Source organism: Mastigoproctus giganteus, chromosome 3, assembly GCF_048544385.1.
Source record: "Mastigoproctus giganteus isolate SK-2022 chromosome 3, ASM4854438v1, whole genome shotgun sequence".
In the NCBI taxonomy this organism is placed as follows: Eukaryota; Metazoa; Arthropoda; class Arachnida; order Uropygi; family Thelyphonidae; genus Mastigoproctus; species Mastigoproctus giganteus.
In genome coordinates, this window is record NC_143577.1 from 24,225,647 (window position 1) to 24,240,893 (window position 15,247).

At 39.1% G+C, this 15,247-nt stretch overlaps 1 protein-coding gene across 5 annotated transcripts in view; it reads right to left on the reverse strand.

Annotated features, from left to right (window-relative positions):
* The window catches only part of LOC150087807 (cell adhesion molecule Dscam1-like), a 228,024-nt gene that overhangs the window by 41,904 nt on the left and 170,873 nt on the right, over window positions 1-15,247 (reverse strand). For all 5 annotated transcript variants that reach the window (XR_016546728.1, XM_090369206.1, XM_090369205.1 and 2 more), the window contains exon 4: window positions 6,968-7,117. Coding sequence is in view for 4 of the 5 variants with exons in the window: in XM_090369206.1 (XP_090225332.1) it covers window positions 6,968-7,117 (150 nt within the window). In the remaining variant the exon portion in view is untranslated. The remainder of the gene's footprint in view (window positions 1-6,967; window positions 7,118-15,247) is intronic.

The window sequence follows — 15,247 nt, forward strand, 5'->3', positions numbered from 1 at the left end:
TGAAAACAACAATTAAAAACAACAATTAAAAACAACAATCAAAAACAACAACAATTAAACACGTCATTGAGAAGTTAATGCGGGGAGGGAGAATGCGAGGAGGGAGGAGGGGGAATATGAAGAGAGACGGAAAGAGGAGAGGAAGATAGAAATTAGGAGACAGGATCGAAAGAGAGAGAGAGAGAGAGAGAGAGAGAGAGAGAGAGAGAGAGAGAGAGAGAGAGAGAGAGACCGTGAAGGATAGAAAGAAAGAAAGAGAGAAAAATATAAGAGGTAGAGAAAAATATAAGAGGTAGAGAAAAATTTACAAAGACATAATAGACAGAAACAGAATTAGAGAGACAGAGATGGTTATAAGAGATGGTTATAAATAAAGACTGAAAGAAAGAGAGAGAGAGGAGAGAAAGACAGATTGAGAGAGAGAGAAAGAGAGATAAACTGAGAGACAGAAAGAAAGAGAGAAAGAAAGACTGGGAAAAGAAGAGAGAGGAGAGAGCTAAAGAGCGATAGGAAGAGAGATTGTGAGAGACAGAAAGACAGAAATAAATAGAAATTAAAAGACGGGGAGAATTAGAGAGAGAGAGAGAGATTGTGAGACATAAAGAGAAAGAGATTGTGACGGATACAGAGAAAGAATTACAGAGAGACTGTAAGATGTATATATAGAGAGAGAGCGATTGTGAGGAATAGTGAGAAAGAATGACCGACAGAGAGAGAGTATGTGTGAGAGATAGAGCGAGATTGTGAGAGAGAGAGAGAGAGAGAGAGAGAGAGAGAGAGAGAGAGAGAGAGACAGAGAATGATAGAATAGGAGAGAAAGAAAGAGATTGAAAGAGAGATGATAAAAAGAAAGAAAAAAACAAGATTGTGAGACATAGAAAGAGGACAGAGGGAGAGATTGAGAGATAGTAAGAGTTAGAAACTAAGTGACAGGAATAGAAATAGAGTAAAACTGTGAGAGACTGAAAGAAAAAGGGAAAGAGCGAAACGGATGGACATAAAGAGAAAAAGACAGTGAGCCGAGAGAAACTAAAAACTAAAGGGGACAGAAAGAGAGGCTGCGATGATAGAAAGAAAGACAGAGATAGGAAGAAAGTAGAAACTAAGCGGCCGGAGAGAGACTGTGAGAGAAAGAAAGATATAAAGAAAGACAGAAAAAGGAAACGCACAGAGATAGAGACAGGAAGAAAATACAAAGAGAGACAGAAAGAGATGACAAATAGAGAGAGAGAGAGAGAGAGAGAGAGAGAGAGAGAGAGAGAGAGAGAGAGAGAGAAATGAAGGAATTAAAGTAGAAATATAGAGACAGATTACGAGACATAATAATGAGTGTAATATCAAACTCATTCCCCCCCCCTCAACTGAAAGGCAATGCAGGTTCTTTTAGACAACAGTGGATGCACTGAAGGAAGGCCCCGTGGCCTTTTGCACCTGATATTTGCCGAAGACAAGATTCGTGACGCTTGTCGTCTGTCGAAAACACCCCACCTTTTATATGCTTCGAACCCTTTCCCTCGCATTATGGACTCGTCCACAAGTCCACTTCGTTGGGCATCATCGGCGGTGTGGTCTTTGAATATCATCCGTCACAGCCGATTGGGAGATCCGTCCCTCGCACTCGTAAGCACAGGAACGCTACTGATGCCGTCCATCCACCACCGCATAACTCTCGGACTGTCTTGGTCCGTCACTTGTCGAATTACGGAGTAACGAAGCAACCGAAGACGGGCAACCTCGACACTTCGTCCAACCCGATTCGGGCAGCCATCTTGGCTCAACGCAGAAACATTTTTTGATCGTGGACGAATAAATAACACTCGTCCGCGTGTGGGTGGGCGGGGGGTTTAGTGGGTGTCGGAGGATATCGACGCACTCCCGTCGAGAAAGTAATATCGCTAACAGCTTCTAAGATGCGCCCGCGAAGAAATCGAACGCTCGCTGGAATGAGACGCATTTCTTAAAGTCATATTCGCGCGCAGCCAGAGACGCTGTAAAGGGTGGACGAAATCGTAAAATTTACTTTTCATCCGAATAAATTCAAACGCGATCGATACTCGGACCATCTCGTGTCAACTGGAAGCTCGCGCACATTCGGATAATCGAGCGGAAATCCTCGAACAAACTTTGTTTTCTCGGCGATGTTTTTCCCCGTTCGCACTGCGCCCGCGTCCCACAAGTACGTACTTGGCGGGAACTCCCTAATTAATTTTTCGGGAGCGAGGGTCGTCCGGCGAGAGACGCACTCCAACAACAGCGACTCCCAGTTCAACTTTGAACTTCTCAAAGAAAACAGCGGTGGAAGTTTTTAGTTCAATTAAAGAAGCGAAGCGAGTGCGAGCTCTAGAGGGCCCCCCTCACCCAAGAGGGGCGTTTTGGCTCGATATTGGCTCTTACGCGTTCACTTCTGATGGTCCCATGAACGCTTTCAATTATGTCACAATACTGGCTGCTCCGGCCCGCGCTGAAGAATTGTTACTAACTTAAGTGTTGCGAGACTTTACACTCAAGACGAAGTGGTGCAGACGCTACGCCAGGGTTGTCCTGTTGTCATCTGCGCGCGTGCCCATTTTTTATAAAAGGAACTCTGAAGAAGTCCAACTCCCCTTCGTAGGTTTTATGGGCCTCACTCACAACGTGGCTGAGTTAGTCGGTCTGAGGCGCGGATTGCATGGTTTTTTCTCCCAAAGAAAACCGACCTCAGAACACACGCAATTTGGAGAAGTATACGAGGAGCAATATGGTCTTAGTCGCTGATGCTCCTAAAACCCTACTCTACAACAACAACAGCAACTCCAACTCATCTAAGCAGATAAGTCCTACCTGACCCTCCTTCTACAACATGCAACATTGTGGGACAAAAGGGCAAGTAGTGGACAGCGTCTATGGATTCAGACACCACCACCAATGGACAAAGTCTGAATTAGCTGAAAAGAAATCATCTGATTGCACCTCATCAGACCACTCTTTGGGGCAGCAGGCAACCTTCACATCCAAAAACATCCATCGGGTAGAAATATTAGGCACCAAGATTTGTCTCTCAAAGCGCTATTTTGTATTGGTAACTACGATATTGGACTTATGAGCAACTGCCCTACCACTGAACTCAAGACACTACCTAGGGAGGATGGTTGATGTACTCGCTGATGGACTTGTGGCTTTCTGGTTGTTGTTATTGGGTTTTAGGAGCATTAGCGACTAAGGTCATATTGCTCCGTGTATACTGTTTGTAAATTGTGCATGTTCTGTGGTCGATTTTCTGTTTGTTGGACGAAAAACCAGAGTTTTCTGGAGGAAATGCACGCTACCCTCGCCTGAGACCGACTAACTCAGCTACGTTGTGAAAAAGACCATAAAAATCCCTCTCGTCATCTACGTAACTCGAACCCAGGTGTTTTCCAGCCGGTGTGGGAAGGACAGACAAATTCTGTACAGGCAAATTCCCCAAAACGGACACCCCTGTTTTCACAGCTCGCCTTAACCATCCTCTTCTCATCACGTGACTAGAGGGTACTCGGAAAGTTAACACCACAATTTCATCTGATATTTCTGCCAAACATCAGCTAGGAGTTTAAGATATCAATAGGGTTCGAGTTTATATGAATACTCTACGTAGGGAGTTTCACAGGGTCGGTTTTCATGGGAGAGCGGTGGAGCATAAGCCAAACATCACCAACCACAATCAGCAGACTAGATTTTCATGTAACAAAAGAAGGAAATTGGTCAGGAGGAAATGGAGAACCGTTCGAACACATTCTTGTCACTCCAAGAGCCATTTTGCCCATGGAGGATGGTTGATGTACTCATGGACGATCTTGTGGCTTTCTGCATTTCTTGACATCACTTCCCTCTTCAGATCTTTCGCGGGGGAGGGACAGCGATGTCATTGTGAAACCGATGTGTCTTCGCATTCTTTTGGGAGGGTAGTCTATATTGGTATGTGTGAGCCAATATGCATGCGGGAAGAATTTCTGGCGCAGTATTCCTGGAGAAGTGCACGAATACTTTTGATCATATAGTGTACTTTTATTTTATTGGTTCTCTGCCGAATTTTATGGCCAAGAGCAAATATAGCTGATCTAAAGATAATTAATTACGTTTTAATTAGAATATTCAAGTTAATATTGAGAAAAGTCACATTGGAAACAATGAAAAGATATGCATTGTTGAAATTTTATTAAAATCACGAATAAAATTTCATGGGAAAAACCCATATCACGCACCGCACTAATAAATAAAATAAAACATTATTTTTAGAAAAAACATATTTAAAATTAAAGGAAAACTTGCAGAGTTTTCAGTTATTAACTGATTACTTTCAATCATTCATGAAAAATAAAATTCGAATGTACAGATCATGGCAGAAAGTATCGGTTAAACACTTCTATTAGCGAAATGTTTCGTATATTAATTAGAATATTAATGACAGTTGAAAGTGTGGGTAATTACTTTCCAACTTTAGGGGCTTTTTTTTCTTTTTTTTTTTTCGTGTGTACTTAATGGTACGAATGTGGCACCTTGTAGATATTGCGCCCACGACTCGGAGTAATAAACCTCATAAAGAATGGTAAGATTGGAAGAAAAATTCCAACTCATTAGCCACTGTTTGCATTCGCGATATTAGCTGCGCTCTAAACGTTAATTAAGGTATTGTTTATCTCAAAACTAACAAGAAAACACAGCCAGGAGAGTTTCTAAGGTCTGAATGTGTTGTCTGAAGTCATTAAGAAAGAGAGAGAGAGAGAGAGAGAGAGAGAGAGGATTCGCGATTAACAAGAGAAGCGTTGGAATGGAACTTCTTGAGACAATTTACAGAAATATATAGGCTACACATTCCATCCCTCTGAGAAGATGCGATTTATGGTAAAGAGATGCGAAGAATTTTTGTTTGTTTTGTTATTTGTAAGTCGCATCCAATGAATGTCTTTGAAGTCCACAATGGATGAGAAGATTAAAGAATATAAATGATCTCCTTCATCCAAAATATGTCCTAAAAGATGTTTTGGAAGAAGTACAAATCTGGAGCATCTTTGTTGACAAGTTGGAAAAGTTAATTACTTTCGAACCAGGTGACTTCTGAACAATATGACTTTTTGTTTTTAGAATATTTTAACTTTGGTACAGTTTGTTGATTAAGTTTATTTATGAACAATAAATGTCGATTATTAATAATTAATGTTAATTAGATGTTAATTATTGTATTTGTTTAAATAGCAGTCACATGATGTTTTAGTGTTTAATTCAATAAACCTTATGGGAAATTCCATAAGGTTTACTGAATTATATACAATATAGGTTGATTATAATAATGAAAGAATTTATAATATACATTCACTAGCCAAAATATTGGGAACCTTTTTGCAATTGGCGTCAACGGATAATTAAATGTATGGGATGTAAATATAAGGGCTGATCATTTAATTTGCGGACTGGTGCAAGATTTTATGTTTACCGCTGGTACTTTCTATTTTCTGCCCCCCCCCCCCCCCCAAACAGCTTGGTCTGATGACGGGTATCGGTAAGAACCCGAAACGTCACCCTAATGTATAGTAATGTAGGCGAACAGCGTAATAAACTATATTATTAATTTTCACGTGGTACAAGAGTGGTTTTAGTATAATAATAACCTTAGGTGGTAAAAGTTATTTCAACAGTTATATTGCGGATAAAAGAGAAAAAGTTTGGATAATCGAAGCCCAGCATACTCTGAAAAGTGAAAGAAAAATTCGTAAATGGACCTATGTTCTGATTTATAAAAGATTTGGCATAAAATTTTATAGAGAGTTATATCTATAAATTGCGTGTATGCTACTGTCGGCTTATCTGTTTTGCGGGATGAAAAATCTGAGTATAAAATTTCATTGAAAATCAGACGTATGGTGTCTGTACAAACCACGTGTTTGAGAGATATAATCGTACTTAATTGAAGAAATAAACTTCTTTTGTGGCTATATCATGTAAGAAATTCGTTTTCTTACTCTATCAGTCACATTAACTCCATCCCTTTATTTTGTCTTTTTGTGTAGACTTCTGTTCTTTCTATCCGAACATTAGAAGATAATTAGAGGCTCTTTACTGTCGGTTTAAATTGTGCATGCAGTGGACAGACAAGATAAAGATGCAGATACACTCTAATGTAGTCTCTCAATTAGCAGAGGGTGGTAAAGAATGATCTAAGAAAGAACACACCGTCTTTAAGGCGGGTACAATAAAGGCAGCAAATTACCGATATCCGATGATAGAGAGAACGTGTGAAAGAGGCTTGCAAGGAAATGACGAAAATGGCTCTCTAACAATATTGCGTGGGATGTCAGGGGTAGAGTGGAAAGTCGCGTGATAACCAAGTTTACTTAAACACGTTTCCATATCGAATTTCTTAAAAAAAATCTTGAAAAGTAGAGCGAAGTTTTTTCAATCAATCAAGAATTTTTATTTTCTCTCTCTCTCTCGTAATAGAAGAATTTTGAATGTGTAACCTCCCGTCATACGACTGCATCAAACAGCTAAACTCGGCTTTCCAAACGAATGCGTTTTAATAAAATAATCTCTTGACAGGACGTCAAAATCAGGTGAAAGACACATCGAGTAGTGGGGGTGAGGGCCCGCGATGCTCAACGGTAATCAATATTGCCCAACCAACCGGGATTCTTCTGATAAATCGAATTTGGACTATTTTAGAGTCGGCAATCCACAGAGGAACTGAACTTCTGTCTAAAGAGACGAGATCTGCACTATACGGACGAAGAACAGCCGATAGAAGCAGGCAGACGTTAATTGACAATTAAATGTCACTTTCATTGTTAACTGAAACCGAAACCTAATTTTGTCTTCAGCACTCTGATGACGTCAGCCGAATGACGTATTTCTTGTCGATTTCCTCAAAGGATATTTCGTCTGCTTTCTGTGTTTTAAATGCCTGTCACTATGGTAATATAAAAAAACAGACATATTTATGTTCGCGAGTATTTACCTGATATGATGAGGCGCCCGGATGTGGTACTGAGTTGAACGTCACTGCTCAGAAGATGTTGGGTGAGGCACCTGTAGCTTTTGAACCCATCAGTCATCATGGCGTTCCGAATATGCAATTCTCCGTTGGGAAGGACGCTGTACCGTCCACCTGTAAGCAAAAAAAAGGTCAAGAGATTATGCAAATTTCTAGAATATAAATCGTTATTTATTAATTAGGAAGTGACGTAAGATTTTCGATGACGTAACGGATGTTTCTGCGAATTGTAAATGCTCGCTAAGCCTAAAAGTGAAATTTGTAGAATTTTGTTATTCAAGATGGAATAGAGAGAAGAATATTGTTGTAAACAGTGAAGAAAAATGTATTTTAGAGCCTTAAAGCTCTGTCATCAACTTTTTAATGCCACTCTCGTTTTATTTTTCTGTAAAAGAAATAAAATTTGAAGTGGAAAAGAGATAAATCAGAGGGGGGTCAGAGAGCCAAATATATGAGTTTCATGACCTATTTTGCAGCGCGGAGGATTATCATTTTTACATTGGACATGGACAGATATATCGGTCTTGTCTAAAGATGAACAATCACTGCCCCCAGATATAATTTTTTTTATCGTTTCATCGTAAAATGCATTCACCCAGTTGATCATTTCTCTTATGATGCGCGATAAACTGGGTGGACATATGAGGGTTGTTTATAAAGTAGTGGAGAGATTTCTTTACTAGCTTTATAGGGCTGTTGCATTTCTTCAAATAATGTCTGGCATTAAACTTTTTTTTTTTTTAATGCACTTCGCATCATTTTAAGTTTGTGCCACAGCCTTGGTATCCAATTTAATTCGTGTGCCTCTTTAAGAAAAACTGAAAAAAAAAAAGATGAAAAGAAATTATAAGTTGAAGCCAATGAAAATTTTGAACAAGTTAGGTACTGCAATCAAAAGGTATTTTCCACATGATAGGTAGCCGTGATGTGGGACTGTAGCGGTTCTTTTTTTAAGAGGGATTGGGTGCCTGAGGGAAGTGGATTAACCGATTAAGGTAAAATTTTGCACAAAGGTTCCTAAGAAAATTCTAAAAAAAAATAAAATAAGGACTTCTCTTCAAGGTATCGTACTTTAAGCAGGTATCGTACCTGGTGAGATTGGCTAAAGGATACCCACATAAGGAGAAAATTTTAATATACTCGAAGGTCCTCTTTGACCCTGACAAGGGAGAGTCAAATGAAAGGAATTGCCATTTTCTCGAGAATAAGAAACTGTAGAAGCAAATTCAAAAGAATGAGGAAGAATTATAGACTGGATTGCACGATGTTTTCCTTTAGCTGGTGGGAATGTTGCTCAGTAGGTAGTTCAGATCTCTCTCTCTCTCTCTCTCTCTCTCTCTATCTATCTTTCGTCTCCTGTATCCTACATTTTCTCTTTATCTTCCGTCTGCTACTTCACTCTCTTTCCCTATTTTGTCTTTTATCTCTCTCTCTTTATACTTCATCTCCTACTTCTCTCTCTCTCTCTCTCTTTATCTTTCATATTCTATTTCTCACTCTCTCTCTCTCTTAATCCTTCGTCTTCTACTTCTTTCTCTCTTTATCTTTCATATTCTATTTCTCTCTCTCTCTCTCTTTTTTCGTCTTCTACTTTTCTCTCTCTATATCTTTCGTCTCTTACTGTACTTCTCTCTCTCTATCTTTTGTTCATCTACTTTTAAACTCTCTCTCTTTATTTTTAGTCTCCTATTTCTCTCTCTCTCTCTGTCTTTCAACTTCTATCTTGCTCATTCTGTCTTTCGTCTCCTACCTCATCTGTCTATCTTTCGTCTCCTGTACCTTACTTTTTCTCTCTCTATCTTTCTTCTCCTACCTCACTCTCTCTCTCTCTTTTATCCGTATATAGTCTCTTACCCCCCTCTCTCTCTTTCTCTCTCTTTATCTTTCGTTTCCTACATCTCTATCTTTCGTCTCCTACTTCTCTCTCTCTCTTTATCTTTCGTATTCTATTTCTCTCTATCTTTTGCATTCTACCTCACTCTATCTGTCTTTCGAGTCTCCTACTTTTTATCTCTCTATCTCTAGTTTCCTTCCTCGCTCACTCCTGTCTTTCGTCTCCTACTTTTTTCTTCACCCCCCCCTCTCTTGTTTCTCTTTCTCTTTCATTTTTGGACTGGTGCAGCGAAAGTCTAATTCCCTTGAGCTGTATGACCAAGAAATTGGGTCTGAAAGTGCCTTAAAGACAACCAAAACATGCGCTTAAAATTGTGTGTCGATATAACTTCTCCTACCTCACTCTATCTGCCTTTCGTCTCCTACTCATTTGTCCATCTTTCGTCTCTATCTTTCTCTCTAATAATTCCCAAAACGTCCGAAACTATATAGATTTGATTTCTGATGGGAGAGAAACTAGGGAGGGAGATGCTAATGAATCAGATTGATCCTGACATCTATCTAAAACTTATTTTATGAAAAAAATAAATAAAAACCGAATATCCATTGTTACGATTTTAATATTTTATGAAAACCAGCCCGCTGAGAGTTCAGTCGTTACGTGCGAACGGACAGACGGACATGATGAAGTTAATAGGGGGTTTGTGGATTTGTGGACTAATGTGTGGTTACCTTATAAATTATTGTGCATAAGCAGAGATAGATTTCCCAGAAAAATAGGTCCTCTCAGAAAAATTCCCCCATTTCTCTAAAATGTTGCCATTTAAGATTGTTTTGTTTTCATATATTAAATGGAAGTATCGCAAACATGAAAAATGAGGTCGAATGCGACTGCAGTTATTTGGGCAACTTCGAAGGAGAGGAGGAAGAGGAGGAGAAGGAGGCCGGAAATGGGCTACTTACACTGGAACAAATGAGGCAATGCTAACTTGAAGGGAATTCGAACCACGCAAACAACCAATCCCGAAGCATCCTACATAATCAGCACACCCTAAGTACATGTTTCTATAACGACTCACTAATACAAGCATTATAATGCAAACAGTTTGATTTGTCTGTGTTTCTTTCTTTCTTTCTTTTTTTTTTCAGAAGTTTCAAAACTACGTAAATCGCCATTCTGATTGCCACACGCACAAATGATATTAAGTCCTCCATTTATTGCAGAGCCTCGTGGATGGTGAGTGCATCCAGTTATGCCAAGTTCGTGAAGAACAGTTTTTAATAACGAGAGACGTACTTTGTGGGCATTTGAAAAGATTTATTTGAAAACCCTCACACAGAGCTCATAATGGGACAATACAGTTGTGAACAATCATTACTTCAATACGAAAATATGGAACATCATCTATCTTACAAGACTCCACTTCGTTTCTAGTTTAATTTCCAGCAATAAGACGTTTTGGTTTAACTTTTAAATTTTTCAAGTTCATCTAAAAGACACAAGTATGAACGAAAAGATTCTGGTTAAAATATATCAAAGAGAATAAAGATTGCGCTGTCAAAAATTAGTAATGTTTTTGAATCAAGAGTAAAATTATGATCTTCATTAACCCCTCGATACCAAACATAGACATCGCTCTTTTTAAATATCTAAACAAGATCGTAATTCTTCCTTGAAATCGGTTCTTATAAAGCTCTTCCATTAAGAGGTCAGCAATATTTTACTAAAACTCAGAAAGATTATTAAAAAGTGTGTCCTCACTCGTATTGATCAGTTCCAGAAATAATTTAAAATTAATTTTACTTCCGAAAAATATCATTTATTTAGACGTACTTCTGTACTGGAATGATTTCTCCAATCAAATTGCTGTTGTGGTAGGGCTTCAGGAGCATCAGCGACTAAGGCCATATTGTTCCGTGTATGCTCTTTGTAATTTGCGTGTGTTCTGTGATTCGTTTACTATTTGCTGGATGAAAAACCATGCTACCCTCGCCTGAGACCGACTAACTCAGCCACGTTGTGAAAAAGACCCGTAAAAATTCCTCACGTCATCGACGAGACTCGAACTCAGGTCTTTTCCACCCGGTGTGGGTAGGACGGCGATCCTACCAACTGTGCCACCCACAAGGGTCCAATAAAAATGCATTATATGCTCTATACATACAGAATTTTGGGAAGTTATTGGAGTCTAACGATGCTTTCCATGCACTGACCAGATATTCCAACGAGGTCTTTCGTCGTCACTAGAATCACTTGCAACCTCCTACAGTAGTCCTGGACAACCTTCTCCACACAGCAACTTATACCCAGCACCGAAAATTCCCAGTCATGAAACTGCATTGGGCACCTAACCCACTCTTACTCTCTTACTGCTAGCTCAGGACCCACCCCTGGGCAGGATGTTTCTTAGGGCCACCCTACTAGGAGCCCAATCTCTGACTCTTTACTTTGAACTTACCTGTTCTCTTCTCCCTACTCACACTCCTTCAGGACTCCCCCAACTGCACATAGCACTCTTTTTGCTCCTCTTCGCCTGGGGGATACCTTACACTCTGCTATCCCCGCTGTCTTTCATTTTCCTGTCTTTATCTGCCCTTTCCTTGACCCCCTGCCCACTCTCGCTCTTTCAAGAGTGTGGGCAGCCTATCAGCTGTTGTTATACACCCTGACCCGGCTCCTTGTGCCAGTGGACAAATGCTGGGAGTCTCCTTCCTGTTGATCGAGCCGCTCAGTAACAAATAGGCCAGTCAAACAGCACACTACTCAAACAATCCACACTACCCACATCAACTGGCTTTGCAATGTTGTTCAGCATCACAGAGTACTTAAAGCGGATTTGTGAGAAACCACAGGAACCATATAACAATAACACTATGGCTACTACCACTATGTAGTAGCAGTAAGCTTATGTAGCATCAGCCAAAAGAAAAATAAAACATTTCACACATCCAGTCCCTCTGAACGTTTCTCCAGTTCTTCCTTCAATTTATTTAAGCTATCAACTTCCACAACGACAGATGGAAGTTTGTTCCAGCAGTCAGCTACCCACTGGCTAAAGGAAAATTTCCTCACATCTATTATATAATTGTCTTTCAATTTGAATTTACGTCCCCTCAAGTTCATAATTGAGTAAGAGGAAGAATCCCATCAGCATTGAGCCGGCTCAATCCATTCAAATCCTTAAGCATCTCAATCAGACCACCTCGCACGTGCCTAGTCTCCAGACGCTGCAATTTGCAGAACTTAAGCCTTTCTGGGTAAGAGGACCCCTTCGTTCCCCTCACCAATCTTGTTGCCATTCTCAGTATTCGCCCAAGCAACTCCACATCCTTCCTAAAATGAGGCCTCCAGACCTAGACTCAGTACTCAAGGACTCAAGTACTCAGTATTCCAAATATCTACATATAAATCTTGGTTTATATCTTATATATACATTATATATTTAAATTTTCTGTGGTATTTCATTATCAATGAAAAGATAACCGATAAATGTTTTGAATTTTCCCTTTCTTTTCATTGAAGAGTGAGTGTTTGAAAAAAATCTTTTTCCCATTAGCTGATGAATATAATAAGCTATTTTTAGAAGTTTTACAAGTTATATGGTGTCCTTTAAAAAAAGAGATAACTAATATTTTATTAATAATAATAATTCTTATTATTTGATCTGTATTTCAGGTTAATATAACGCAATTTCCGGTATAAGAGAGAGAGATGCATTTTTCGATAACAACAAGATAAAAATTGTTATTTTAATTTCTTTACAGCATTTTGCAATCATCAGAAACCCCAAAAAATCCTCATAAGGTTATATCAAATGCACTGGCAGGCCTCAAAATATCAAACGTGCAATTATATTCATGATTTAAAACGTCACAATGTGCAGTGAAAACGCTCGAGATTGCAATACCTTGTTGCTTTGCGTGCAGTCCAACCCCACGACGAGATAGGCCCGTTTTTCCATCAAAGGTTAGCTGTTTTTAGCGCTGACCTTATTTTAAATTTATCAGCGGGAAGTGTGCCGATGTGAAGAAACACTTTTCAGAGACATAAACAGCCGAACGAGCCCATAAAAGGTATCTCCGAATTGCTTCTGGCACCCTGCAAGAACTCTCTATAACCTTATTTGCGTGCTGTGTGCAGAGAAAAAGTTGCATACGAAACTATATTTGCCTACAAGATCTCCCGATATGGAAGATAAGAAGGGAAATGTATGCAGTTAACATCATATGGTAGCGAAGAATATCTAGGGGGGGAAGAAGGGGGGTGGGGGAATGCATCTGCACGAAGCCTAGTGAGCGCGCGTTATACACATCACCTACAGCTACGTATTCAAGAATCTAAGCTTTCAATATGCCCACCCCCCCTATCAGAGGGTGGTTTCTGTTATCGCTGTCACTAACATCCATCTTTTAGATGAAGAGAAGGAGAGGAGCCCATGAAGAAACTCTATACATGCTAGCGATGAAGGAAAAACGGAAAGTAGCGGACATTTTTAAAAAAAACGCAAGGACGAACGGCGCGAGCTACTCTTTGACCGATCAGAAAGTGGCGCAGGCGTTGCCTTTTGCCACTCATCTTGCAGGGCGGAGTCGATCTGCCTGAATTCCACGTGCCTGAAAGGTTGTTTTTAGGCATCTGTCTATTCCAGAAATAACATCTGTCACAGCGTTTTTCTTGCCTCTGGGAACTGTTCATTCACGTTACAGATGAGCAGCGATAACCGTCTTTGCTTCTTCTTTCCATTGACAGAGATCACGATGGCTTAAAATTTATCTTTATTTAATTATCTAAATTATTGTTACACAATAATTTAGTTAGTAGATAAATAATTAATCATTTAGTTAGCAATAATTATAATTAAACGTTAAGGTGACGTTTCGAGTATCTTACCGATACCCGTCATCAGACCAAGGGCTGACAGACTCCTCTTGCTAATGCTCCCAGAAAACTGATGTCCATACGATAAATTATTACTTATTAATTAGTAGATACATTATGAATGGTTTAGTTAGTAGATAATGCAATACAAATAGCCAATAAATTACTAATCCATTATCATAATCCTAGAAATGAATGTTTCGTTACTATAGAGACCAAGGACCAATCACTTGCAGGTATTTACAATTTTAAACTGATTATTTCAACATTTCCGGTGAAATACAGGAAGTTAGAGTTTCGTATTTATATTTCTGTTAAAACAGGAAGAAAGTGGAAAGTTTGTAGAAAACATATGAGAACGCTGCCTCATTTATTAGATTACACAAAGACAGTAACATATTTAAAATTGAGAAAGGAGTTTGACAAGGAGCCACAATATCTCCAAAGTTATTTACTGCTGCCCTTGAGGAAGCTTTCAGAAGATTGGACTGGTCGCAGAAAGGAGTCAATGTGAATGGAGAGTATCTAAAGCATTTACGATTTGCAGATGACATTGTGATCATAAGCCATGATCCCAAAGGATTACAGGAAAATCCGGACTAAAGATGAATATGGCTAAAACAAAAGTAATGATGGACAAGTATGCCACAGAAAGGGATATAATCATTAAAGGAGCAGTAATTGAAAAGGTGGATTCATATACTCAATATCCCAATTTGTCTGAAACGTAAAATAATGAACCAATGTATACGCTCCACCATGACTTATTTATGGAAGTGAAACTTGGGCGCTCACCCAAAGAATGGAAGAGAAGCTGAGAACTACACAGCGAAGAATGGAACGAATTATATTGGGAATCAGACTGTTAGATAAGAAGAGAAACACATGGATTAGGCAGCAAACTCAAGGAAAGGACATTCTTATCAAAAACTAAAGAACTGAAATGGGCTTGAGCGGGACACATAGCTCGAAGACATGAAGCTAGATGGACTAAGAAAATAAGAGTATGGTTCCCAAGAGGAGCTAAAGGAGACCTGGAAGACAACAACGGAGATGGGCAGATGAAATTCATGAGTTTGTGGGTAGTAACTGGATGGCCATTGCACAAAACAGAAGGAACTGGAAAGATTCTAGAGAGGCATTCATCCTGCAGTGGATTGAATACTGCAGGATGAATGCTTCTTCAGATTCTTGGAGCTGCTGATGATGATGATGATGAAAACAGGCAGAAAGAAAAAATGCTGCAACTTTTAAAATGATGTACTAACTCAAAAGAGTCTCTTTAGTAAATTAACTAATTAAATTTATTGTGTTCCAAAAGTTACAACAACTGAGACAAAAATATCCATTAAAGTTATTAACACATATATTTAATAGAAAAACGTGTTTCGTTACCACAGAGACATCGCGCACCAATCAACAGAAACCGGTTATTTTAACACTTCCGGTAAAATACAGGAAGTTATTTTATTTTTAATTTTTAGCCATTAAAACCGGCAGAAATGCTTAAAATATTTAAATAATTAAACAAT